We start from the raw sequence: 12,679 nt of genomic DNA, 5'->3' as shown, positions 1-12,679 counted from the left end.
CAATGGGTAGGGTGCCCCACTGGTACTGCATATGTTCCCCTGAGCACTGCCAGGAGCAATCCCTGAGTGCAAAGCCACCAGTGTGCTCCTTCCCACCAAATGAGGTTTAATAGGCCAGTAACTATTCAGTGGAAATACAAACCAACTGCTTTGAAAGAGTATGTTCTAGTATAGATTCTTACTAAATTTTTACTCATTTTGTTTTATAGAGAATACAAGCCAGCATTCTAAAAGCATTTAACAACCCCACTACTAAAACTGCTGATGATGAAACTAGGAAGAAAGTCAAAGGTATGTTCATTCATTTTCTGTTAAAGTGTTCTAGGTTTCTTTTGGGAGGTAGGGGGAGAAGCTCAGCATTGTATGAATTAATTCTTTAATGCAATGGTCTTAAGAGGAGAGTATGGTGGATTAATAAGATAGTTCAGGAGTTAATGTGCTCACCTTGCGTGTGGCCAATCACACTAACCTAATTAAATCCCCAGTACTATCAGGAGTGACTCCTGAGCACAAAACCAGGAATAGTTTCATGACCAGGTATGGTATGGTTTCCAAATGCAAAGTAAATAAATAAATAAATAAATGAGAGTATATTCAAATGACTACAAAATAGTAATAGAAAAATTTGAGGGGCTGGAGCGATAGCACAGCGGGTAGGGCGTTTGCCTTGCACGCGGCCGACCTGGGTTCGATCCCCGGCATCCCATATGGTCCCCCAGCACCGCCAGGAGTAATTCCTGAGTGCAAAGCCAGGAGTAACCCCTGAGCATCGCTGGGTGTGACCCAAAAAGCAAAAAAAAAAAAAAAAAAAAAAAAAGAAATGTATTGGTGTGAATTAAAAAGAATTTAAAAATGGGGCTGGAGAGATAGCACAGCGGGTAGGGCGTTTGCCTTGCACGCGGCCGACCCGGGTTCCAATCCCAGCATCCCATATGGTCCCCCTGAGCACCGCCAGGGGTAATTCCTGAGTGCATGAGCCAGGAATGACCCCTGTGCATTGCCGGGTGTGACCCAAAAAGCAAAAAAAAAAAAAAAAAAAAAAAAAAAGAATTTAAAAAAAACAACAGGGGCTGGGGTGATAGTATAGTTTGTATGGTACTTGTCTTGCACATGGCTGACCTGGGCTTGATCCCCACCGCCCCATATGGTCCCCCAAGCTCACCAGGAGTGATCCCTGTGCGAAGAGATAGTAGTTTGCTGTAAGCATTGCTGGGTGTGACCTCAAAACCAAAAATAAAGGAATAAAACTAATAATAAACAGCCTGACATGAATGCCATCTTGTGAGGTATCCTAAGGGAGACATAAATGCTTTTGAAACTCCCATTCATCAATCTTAGTGTACAATTTTTGCAGTTAAAATATGCTTGGATAACTGGATTAATAACTATTATCTAATTTTGTTATTATTATATTGTCTGCTTTAACTAGGTAAAATGCTTAAGTGTTCCAAAGAGTTCTAAAAATGATTTATTCACCAGAGTATTAAGTCATGCTTACATGTAAACTTTTAAAACCACTCCTATTGACCCTTTGCCAGCCAAGTGTGAGACATAAACAATTAATCAGAGCCCATCACTTATAATTGTAGATTTAAACCTACCTTTTAGTAAATGTACATTCTGCCCTGCGATATAGAAGGAAATAATTTTTAGAAAAAGAATTTTAAGTATTTTATTATTTGGATTATATATTCCCAAACCATGTTACACTTAATGGTACCTGTTTTTAAAAACAGATTTAAAAAATAGCCGGTATGTGTATATGGTTTTTGTACTTTTGTTTTGAGAGACTGCCATCTAGTGCATGCTTAGAATAATTGCCCGCTTTCGCTTTCCTGTTACCTTTATTTTCAATCCTTTGCGTTTTTAAAATTTAGCTGCTTAATTTAGCATAACATTTTTATCTATCCATATGTAAGTCTGCTCTGTAATTTAGTGCTACAAGTAATGTCTTTAGTGATTTCAGGTGTTATTTGTATGAAATTTGAATTGACGCTCAAACCAAAAAGAAGAGACATTTGAAAGAGTAGAGAATAGGTTTGTTAGTGTTCTTTCCCACATGGTTTATATGGAAATTTTTATGGTTTCTGCGGAAAATTGAAATTTTCTATGGAAATTTTCCATCTTAAAGTGAAGCAAATGGTATAATTAAGATCCCTGTGCCTGGCACCAGAGAGATAGTACAGGATTAAGGTACTTATCTTTTTTTTTCTTCTTCTTTTTTAAAGCACTTATCTTGCATGTAGCCAAACCAGGTTTGATCCCTAGCACACCAGGAAGGAGCCTGAGCACTGCTGGGTGCAGTCCTAGCCACTTCCTCTGAAGACAGAAGTTCCTTGTATCCGTAATCCATGCTTATACTACTGTCAATGCATTATCCTTTATCAGTTTTCTCAGTTCATTTTATTTTTTCTTTTTTGGGGGATCACACTCGGTGATGCACAGGGGATACTCCTGGCTCTGCACTCAGGAATTACCCTGGCGGTGCTCAGGGGACCATGTGGGATGCTGGGAATCGAACTTGGGTTGGCCAAGTGCAAGGCAAACACTCTACCTGCTGTGCTATCGCTCCAGGCCCCAGTTTTCTTAGTTTTATATTTTATATTATTTTGCAGACAATAGTAAGCATAATTTCTTGATTTATAAATATTGGAACTATTTGAATAATATCACATAACTTATATACATATAGTTGAGTCATTAATTGCTCTTGTTAAATTAATTTTACTATGTTCACTTGTTTTTTATTATTCTTGTTTCCATGGCACCTATAACCTTAAATGAGTAATCTCCTTTCCCATCCCTCCATCAACCTGTGGGTGAGATTCAGAGGCTGTCAAGGGTTTATTGAGAGCTGTTGAAGAATGATACAAAGATTGGGCTTTGCTGTAATCATTAATTTTGACTCTTAATTTTAGTAGTTACTCATTCCTTGGAGACTAGTTGAGTAATTGTGAAGCAGAAAGACATAGCATTATTATATAACAAAATGTATTATTAAATGTGGACATCTGCCTTATTCAGATTTCTTTTGAAATAGAAAGAAAGATGTTGCATTGGTCGGTGGTGGTTGACTTTTTTTTTTTTGCATTAAAAAGTTTTATTTTTACAGCATATGGCAGAGAAGGTGTGAAAATGAACTTCATTGATCGGATCTTTATTGGTGAATTAACCAGCACAGTCATGTGTGAAGAATGTGCAAATGTAGGTATTTTGGTATTCCCTTCAACATGGAACAGACGATCATGTTTACACATACATACAAACAAAATCTCTAGAAAAGTTGGAGCTGAAGAGATAGTACAGTGGATAGGTGCTTCCTTGTACAGAATAAGACAAGCAGGGTTTGACCCCGCCATCCCCCAAGCACTGCCAGGAGAGACTTCTGAATGCAGAGCCAGTAGCAACCCCTGAGCATTGCCAGATGTGGCCCCGAAACAAAAATCAAAAACCCTGAACTGTGCTATACTTGGCCCAAGAACAGACAAACAAAAGAAACAAAATAACCTCTCAAGAAGTAAATACTTACCATTTTTAAACAGTTTCTTTTGGGGGCAGAGAGATAGTACAGAAGGTAAGGTGTGTTGGGTTCTGTCCTCAGCATCAGATTTGGTCTCCAAGGCATCACCAGAAGTCAGTCCTGAGTATAGAGCCAAGATCAGTCGCAAGTGCCCTGGGTGTACCCCCAAACCAAAATAACCCACTTTATTTTGTAACTTTTAGATATTACCGGTTATATTTGCTATATTGTAAAATTCAATTGGATGACTTTTATTGAAATTTTGAATGATTTAAAAGAAATAACAGGGGCTGGAGCAATAACACAGCAGGTAGGGTGTTTACCTTGCATGCGGGTTCGATTCCCAACATCCCATATGGTTCCCTGAGCACCGTCAAGAGTAATTCCTTAGTGTACCTTAGTGTACAGCCAGGAGTAACCCCTGTGCATCTCCAGGTGTGATCCAAAAAGCAAAATAAAGAAAGAAATAACAATACGAACTTTTATACCAAACTAAATCACTTTGCTCCAGGAACATTGTTTAATTAAAAGTTTAAGTTCCCTAAAGAAAATCAGGACCTGAGCTATAGTCTGGTGCATAGGGTGTTTGCCTAGCTCATGGCCGACTTCAGTTGATTTCCTATACCCCATATTGTCCCCTGAGTCCCCCAAGTGTGATTCCTGAGCACAGAGCTAGGAATAAGCCCGAGCATCACCAGGGGTGGCCCCAAAACAATACCGAAAAAGCAAAAATGTTGTTTCCTGAGATATTTGACTTTTTTTCCCCCAGACTTTCTAAAACTACACTACTACTGTATTTGAATTCTAACTGAACTTTTTGTTTTTTAAAGATCTCTATGGTGAAGGATCCTTTCATTGATATTTCACTTCCTATAATAGAAGAAAGGGTAAGGAGAAGAACTTATTTTGTTCATACATTAACGTTCGTTAAATACATTACAGGTATCTGAGAATCACTTTTATATGACAGAATTTTCGTATATTTGATATTGGTATTTATGTATGTATGTGTAACAAGGCATAATATTTATTTCCAAGGAATTTAAGCTCATGCTTTATATTTTGAGAATTAATATTAAGAAAATTGTATATATTTTAAATAAATTAAACATTTTAAAATGTAATATCGAGGACTTACTTACTATGGCTTTGTGTTTTGTATATGCATCTATATAGGCTTCAAAACCTGTACTTCTGGGGAAAATTAATAAATGTAGGAGCTTACAGGAGACAGACAATGGTCAATATAATACTATTGTGTTAGAAAATACTCATCACTCCAGAGCTACTGTGAAGCATTCTTCACCCAAAAATCGGGTAAGAAAATGTGCATTTGTATAACATCTACTTTTAAAGTTTTTTTTTAATTAAGAAAATCTCTAAAAATATAAAAAATAAAGTAGTATTATCTCCTGTATACCTATTCCTTAGCTTCATAATTATGTTAGTGGCTAATCGTCTTTTGTCTGTATCCTACATTCTCCTCCTTCCCGTTCCTGATTAGAGATAAGTTAAAAGTAAGTGTCCTCCTCTTAAAAATATAATCACAGCACCATTAATATGGTACTAATATTAATAATTAATGCTCTCAGCACCCTTTTGGTGTTAATAGATTCTTTCTTTTGTCCTTATTCTCGCTCTACGTTAGATCAAATTAGATTCAAGTTTGATTGTTAATTTGTAGGCCAGAAAACTTTTTTGCGGGGGAGGGGACTGTGGTTTGGGTTATAGCTAGAGATGCTCAGGGTTACTCTGGTCTCTGAAGAATTACTCCTGATGGTACTTGGGGCAATCATATGTGGTACTGAGGATGTAACCTGGGTTGACTGCATGCAAGGCAAGTGCCTCACCCACTATACTGTCCCCCCAAAAGTTGTGGCCAGACAACTTTTAAATGGTGAGTATGCTTTCATCATGGAGGGGTGCCCAATGCTGTCTTCCTGTGATGCCGCCAGTCATTGATGACTGTTGTCTAGACCAGAGGCTCCCAAACTTATTTGACTTACGAGTACCTTTTTAGGTATTTCTAAATTTCTAAAAATTATTTTACTAAAAATAATTTTTATTTTCTAAAAATTAATTTTAGGAAATTATTCACTATATTCTCATCCTCCTCAAGTGAACAAACAGAAAACTCTTCCCCAATTGTACCTGACACTTCTATTGCCCCTTTCATTGTTCCATCAAAGGGTGAGGTAAGGGAAGAGTATTGCCCTCTTTGGGAAATACTGATCTACAGTAGACCCATTCACTGGGGGCATACATAGTTGTTAAATTAATCCCATATAATTTTAAAGAAATTAAATTTTCGTTTTACTAAAAAATTAAAAACTGTCTTCAGGGCCAGAGTGACAGCTCAGAGGGCTCTGTGAATGTTTTTCAATGATGCCCGTGAGTGCATGGAGTGTTGCCAGACCCCTAGGACCCTGGGTGTGACCCCAAAGTCAAACCATACAGAACAGCCTCCAACCTCATTCTGTTCCACAAAAATCCTGTCTCCTTTTCTGTGACAGAAAAGGAGTGTCCATTGCAGTTTCTTCAGCATAGGTTGTTTTTTTGTTTGTTTGGTTTTTGTTTTTTAAATCAAAACTGTTTTTAGTATATTTTCTGCTGTTGTGATTTAGGTCATTAGGAAATGGCACCCAGAGAAATCCCAGAAATAGTTGGCTTACCAATTGTTCAGTTTTCAACGTTTAAATGAGAATAATTAGCATTTATTTTCAGTAAGATCACAAGATTCTTTTCTTTGAAAACACTGTCAACTTACAGAACCAACTAATTCATGACAGAAAACGTGTAAGAAAATTATCATCTGGAGTAGATAACGGTGTTGTCATATACCAGAGAAACGAAAATCTTGACATGAATGGGGATTCTCTGGTGTTTGCCAGCATCAGGCATCCGGAATCAGCTCTGACGGAAAGCCCTACGGACGGCAGCGACAGGGAGGCCAGCGGCTCTGACAGCAGCGCTGATGCAGACAGTGAGGCTTCCGAATCGGAAAGTGCTTCCCAGTGCACCATGCTGCTGCGGTCCAGTAGCAGATGCTTCTTGCATACCAATGGCCACCTTCACCACTCATTGGCAAGTGGACAGCGACACGCCCAAGAGAGCGACAGTGGTGATGAGGGCCTGGCTGAAGCTGTGTCTGAACTTCGTTTGACCAATACTGTGATCAGAGAGAAAAATTTTGACAGAGAAAACCAGCTGCTTAATGTTCCAAATAATTTATGTTTTTCGGAGAAGCATTTGATACCTCCCAGCCCCCAAAATGCTTTTCAGACCCTTTCTCAGAGCTATATAACGACTTCAAAAGAATGTTCCGTTCAGTCCTGCCTCTACCAGTTTACATCAATGGAGTTACTAATGGGGAATAACAAGCTTCTGTGTGAGAACTGTACTGAAAAGAAACAGAAGCACCAAAATGAAACCAGTTCTGCAGGTAAATACTGAGCTTAATCTTAAAATTTTTTACGTGTCAATACTGATTTTTTATTATCTGATAGCCTGACCAGTAATAAGTTAGAGGAACTGGAAAATGTCTCTATTCTATTTTGGTCTTGATTTTGGAGTTACCTCCAGCAGTACCCAGGGCTTACGCCTGGCTTTATGCTCAGGGATCACTCCTGTTGGGGCTCTGGGGACCATGTCCAGTTCTGGGGATTGAACATGGGTCAGCTGCGTGCATGGCAGACGCCTTATCCATTGTACTATCTCTCTGGCCCCAAGTTATATCTGTTCTCAGTTATATCATAGGTCCTTTCCAACAGCTTTTTATTAAAATGCCCAAGGTTTACTTGTGTGGTCTCTTTTTGCTGCAATGAATAATGAGATGTTTTCAACTCTAGGTATGTTTCTGATCATCTTGGACAGAAAACATTAACATTAATCTTACCCTAATCTGCTTCCCAGTTCCTGAACTTTGTTGTATGTCACCTCACTTATTCATTATACTTATAAATGTGTCTCTCTTTTCTTTCAAAATACTTTCATCTTAGTGGAGTTTTGGGAAGAAAACATGTTTTTGAAACCAGAAGTCTGGGTCCCTTTTTAACATTAAAGAGTTATGGATGCGGGGCTGGAGCAATGGTACATCAGGTAGGGCTTTTGCTTCAGACGCGGTCGACCCAGGTTCTACTCCCAGCGTCCCATATGGTCCCCTGAACACCGCCAGGAGTAATTCCTGAGTGCAAAGCCAGGAGTAACCCCTGTGCATCACTGGGTGTGACCCAAAAAGAAAAGAAAAAAATAGTTATAGATGGGTCAGAATGATAGTACAGCAGATTAGTTGCTTGCCTTGCACACCACCAATTTGGGTTCAATGCCCAGCACCCCATTTTGTCCCTGGAGCCTACCAGAAGCGATACCTGAGCACAGAGCCAGGAGAGCCTGAGCACACCACTGGGTGTGGTCCAAAAATAAAAAAGTGGTTTGGTGAGTTTCTGTAAATGCTAGTTATATAGTACTGTATAAAGTGGAAGTTTACAAGTAAATGCCTTATATTTTTGCAGAAAGCAAAGCAGAAGGGGTTTATACCAATGCCAGAAAGCAACTACTCATTTCTGCTGTTCCTGCTATCCTAATTCTCCATCTTAAAAGATTCCATCAGGTAAAATGTCTCTAGAGTAGCATTGTAGTCATTTTCATTGTATGTTCTATAAATTTCTAAGTTTTATAAATACTGCCATGAATTAGACTATAATTTTATTAATTTAAAGATTTGTCATTAGAATTTACTTTTTTTTTTGCCACTATGGTTTTGAAGGCTTTCTTTGCTTGGGGCTGGAGAGATGATACAGCTGGTAGGGCACTTGCCTTGTATGCAGCCGATCCGGGTTCAATCCCTAGCACCCCATATGGTTCCTGAGCACCTCCAGGAGTGATTCCTAAATGTGGAATGTAGAGTGAGGAGTAATCTCTGAGCATTGTTGTTATGGCCCCCAAATAAAAACTTTGACCAGTCATCTGTTTTTGGGCACTCTGGTTTTTGAGCATTGTTTAACTGAGACTTAAGCCTAAAAGCATTGTAACTTTCCACATGGTGATTCAATAAAAAAATAAAATAAATAAATAAATAAATTTTTATCAGTAAAGTGGCTTCTTTAAGATTAAAAAAAAGGAACTTTGTAAGGCTTTTTTTTTATTAAAATTATTTGATTTTCAGTATTTGAAGACATAGATGGTAGGAAATTAAATGGTATCTGTGTATGTTTGTGTGTGTGTGTGTGTGTGTGTGTGTGTGTGTGTGTGAATGGAAAAGATGTATTACCAGCACTTAGAAGCAAGAAAATCTTAGCTTTATGAAATCATGTAATTCCTCTGGGATTGGAGTGGGTACTGTTGACTAGAAATAAATTCGAAAGAGCTTCAATGCAAGCTTTATGTAGGACTCTGTCATGAAGAATCACATTCTTTCAGTGTATCAGATTTTTTCCAGTTATGTATGGTGTTATTCAATGCTTTATCTTAGTAATTTTTTTGCACTTGATAAAATATATAATTGGATTTGTCAATGCTATAAAGCCTCAGTATAATTTAAAGCTATTTGATAGAGGAAAATTCTCAAATGGGAAAAGGACTCTCAGATACCATGTTAAGTCTTCTAAAGATCAGTAGAAAAACACATCAGTGTGAGTATATTTTGTTCACAAAATTAAGTTTGTGGGCCTGAGATGTGGAATCCAGGTACATAGGTGGTATTAAGGAATGATAGAACTAAATATCAAAATCACAGAGTCAACAACACTGAAGTTGCAAGATTCAAACATTTATAACCAAATTTAAAAGGTGCCTGTTAAGATAGAGGCTGGGGCTAGGGGGTAGGACAAGGAAGCTGGGAACACTGGTAGAAGTTGACATTGGTGGCAGAAGTGGGATAGAACATTTTATGTCAAAAATCCAACTATGACTAACTTTGTAATTCATGATGCTTTAATAAATTACAATTTTGGAAAAAAATAGAAAAAGACCAATACTTGAAGTAGGTCATGAAAGCCCTACATGTAAGTTTAGTTCTGAAATCCAAAGATTTCAGACTTACTGTCTTAATCATTCTAGGGCCAGAGAGCTCAAGAGGCCAAGTATATGCTTTGCATGCAAGAAACTTGGGTTCATTCTATGCTACATGGTCTCCAGAACACCCCCGCCAATTATGGTCCCAAAACACACACATGTATAAATTTTCTCATTCTCATAAGTCTGTTTATGTTTATGGGTCTTATTTAATACTTCTGGCAGTCTACCCAGGTAGCTTTTATTATCACAAAATACAAAGTATATATAATTTTCAAAGTTTTCCTTTGGAAATTGAAGATAGAAAATAAGGATAGAGAGACAGTTCAGGAGTTAACGCTCTTGTTTTGTATGTGGCTAATCCTGGTTTGATCCCTGGCCCTAAATATAGTTCCCTGAGCCATGCCAGACGTCACTCTTGAGCATAAATCCAGGAGTAACCCTGAACACTGCCAGGAGGGCCCAAAAAACAAAGCAAGTAAATAAAACCAGAACAAAAAGTAGAGCTTATGTGAGAACATCAAGACTTGTTTTTCTTAGTACTAACATTTACTAGGATTGAGTAAATGATTTAAGTATTGAAGATTTTTCATGTGTGTTTCGGTTGGAGCGGGGAGCTGTAGGGGTGTTAGGAGGGCTTCAAAACTCCAGGGATTACCTGGCCACCATACTGGTGCTCAGGGCCTTCCTTCTTCACTTCTTCCCTCTTGGTTTAGTTTTGGTTCTGTAGGATCACTCCTCACAGTGTTCAGGGGACCATATGTGGTGCTAGCAATTGAGCTGGATGGAATTTGCCATGTGCAAGGCAAATGCCTTACCTGTTGTACTAACTCCACAGTCCCATAAGTTTTCTTTCTAATGAATAAGTATCACTGAGTTTTAGAAATCAGGAACTATTACCATTCATTGCTGCTCATTCTTTGCCTTGATCTTATTAAGTAGTATCGAATCAAGTTAACTGTTAACCAGTCATTGAACTGGGCCTTAACAATAGGCACCTATTCTACTTGATTTTGTTTTCACTTCACTTTTTATCACATTGAGTTTATGTTCAAAGGCCATCATAAAAGTAATTATTTCCATACTTCTGGTAAAAATTTTCATGTAAATGGATAGGTTTTGCAGTAATAATTTTTGAAACCTAATTAAAAACTAAGTCTTGTTTCAGTTTTGAATTGCTCATTAGGTGTGTGTGTGTGTGTCTGTGTGTGTGTGTGTGTGTGTGTGTGTGCAAAATGTAACTTCTTGGATTCCTTATGTTATGCTTTAACAAATAGTGATTTAAGTATAATTAAAATTGTTGTTGCACTAATTTTTTCTAACTGCATCTTTTTAAGGCTGGCATGAGTCTTCGCAAAGTAAACAGACATGTGGATTTTCCACTTACGCTTGATTTAGCACCATTCTGTTCTGCTTCTTGTAAGGTACAGTACAAGTGCATCTTATTCAGTCACCTAATTATTTTACAAATACTATGTAGCTGTAATATCTCTTCCATACTAAAACAAATAACAGTATTTCCTTTATATCATGTAGTGCCTAGATTTCCAGTTGTCTTATATATTAAAATTAAAGGTGAATTAGTATCTTAGTATTTGATGCTGGCATTGCAATTTGTGTTTCTTACCATCTGCCAGCTCATTAATAGTGCTCCACTTTGTCTAAAGTGTAATATGAAATTTTGGCAACAATAATCATTTCTGCTGACACAGTCTGTCTTGTGTGACATTCAAATGTGAATCCTCAATTTTACGCATCACCCGTAGAATATCCAAGCGTGGGCCATGTGGTATATACAGCCAGTGATGCTCAGGGATTACTTCTGGCAGGCTTGGGGGACTGGATGGTGCTAACAATCAAACCCCAGTTAGCCACATGCAAGTCAAGCGTCCTACCCACTGTACTATCTCTCTGATTCTTTTAATCTCCTTTAATATACAGTTTCTACTCTCATAACCCTCTTCCCATCTCTCCTCTCAATTACAGTTTATTTGTTGACAAAACCAGGGCACCTTCCTGGTCATTTCATCTTAGATTTTTACAATGTTTCTTTGTTTTATTTAGTTTTTTTTTTTAATTTTTGGGTCACGCCTGGTAATGCACAGGGGTTACTCCTGGCTCATGCACTCAGGAATAACTCCTGGTGGTGCTCAGGGACCATATGGGATGCTGGGAATCGAACCTTGGTCGCCTGCTTGCAAGGCAAATGCCCTACCTGCTGTGCTATCACTCCAGCTCCTGTTTATTTAGTTTTGCTTTTTTTTTTTAATTGAATCACAATCAGATACAGTTACAAAGCTTTCATGATCGAGTTTCAGTAATACAATGTTCCAATACCCATAACTCAACCAGTATATATTTACCACCACCAATATTTCTTGTATCCCTCCTATCATCTCCTCAGCCTGCCTCTGTGGCAAACACTTTTCTCCTCTCTCTCTCTCTTTCTCCCTCCCATCTCCCCTCTCCTCTCATCACACACCTCTCTCTCCCCTTCCCACCTTCTCCCCACTCTCTCTCTCAGCACTCTCTCCTCTCTCTCTCCTTTTGGACATTGTGGTTTGCAATATAGATACTGAGGCATCATGTTTGGTCCTTTGCCCACTTTCAGCACACATCTTCCATCCAGAGTGATCCCTTCCAACCACGATTGTCCTAATGGTCCCTTCTCTATCTCAATTACCCTCTCCCCCAGCCCTTGAGGCAGGCATCCAACTGTGGACCATTCGTCCTCGAATGTTCCTCTGTTTCATTTCCTACAAATAGGTAGTCGAGAGCTAGAGAAGCTTTGATAGTCCTCCCCCCCCCATGATATAAAGCTATTTGATATGAAGTGTGATATTTTTTTATTAAGTCATACATGATGCCATTTATCTTTGTATGTATCAGCAACCAATAATGTGTAATGCTTAGTTTGTAAGTTTACTTATTTATTTTTAAAATTTTAATTTTTTTTGTTTTTGGGGGTCACACTTGGCAGCTCAGGGGTTACTCCTGGCTCTGCACTCAGGAAATACTCCTGGTGGTATTTGGGGGACCATAAGGGATGCCGAGGAAAAGCAACTGCCCTACCTGCTGTACTAACACTCTAGCCTCTAGTTCATGAGTTTATTAAGAATTGAAGAATTGAGGTTGAAAATATGGCTT

The 12,679-nt window shown here is 38.4% G+C and overlaps 1 protein-coding gene across 6 annotated transcripts in view; it reads left to right on the top strand.

The window, feature by feature from the left end:
* USP45 (ubiquitin specific peptidase 45) overlaps positions 1-12,679 on the top strand; it is a 71,331-nt gene that overhangs the window by 49,672 nt on the left and 8,980 nt on the right. For 3 of the 6 annotated variants that reach the window (XM_055136585.1, XM_004605687.2, XM_055136584.1), the window contains 7 exons: positions 210-291; positions 3,113-3,204; positions 4,351-4,407; positions 4,697-4,837; positions 6,290-6,962; positions 8,032-8,129; positions 10,870-10,956. In XM_055136585.1, the coding sequence (XP_054992560.1) occupies positions 210-291; positions 3,113-3,204; positions 4,351-4,407; positions 4,697-4,837; positions 6,290-6,962; positions 8,032-8,129; positions 10,870-10,956 (1,230 nt within the window). Of the gene's footprint in view, positions 1-209; positions 292-3,098; positions 3,205-4,350; positions 4,409-4,696; positions 4,838-6,289; positions 6,963-8,031; positions 8,130-10,869; positions 10,957-12,679 lie in introns of those variants that run through there. The other 3 variants (XM_055136586.1, XM_055136587.1, XR_008629827.1) reach the window with 3 other exon arrangements.

This window comes from Sorex araneus, chromosome 4 (genome assembly GCF_027595985.1).
Source record: "Sorex araneus isolate mSorAra2 chromosome 4, mSorAra2.pri, whole genome shotgun sequence".
Classification (NCBI taxonomy): Eukaryota; Metazoa; Chordata; class Mammalia; order Eulipotyphla; family Soricidae; genus Sorex; species Sorex araneus.
Note: the sequence above shows the minus strand (reverse complement) of the source record. Positions and strands in the feature narration are given on the sequence as shown.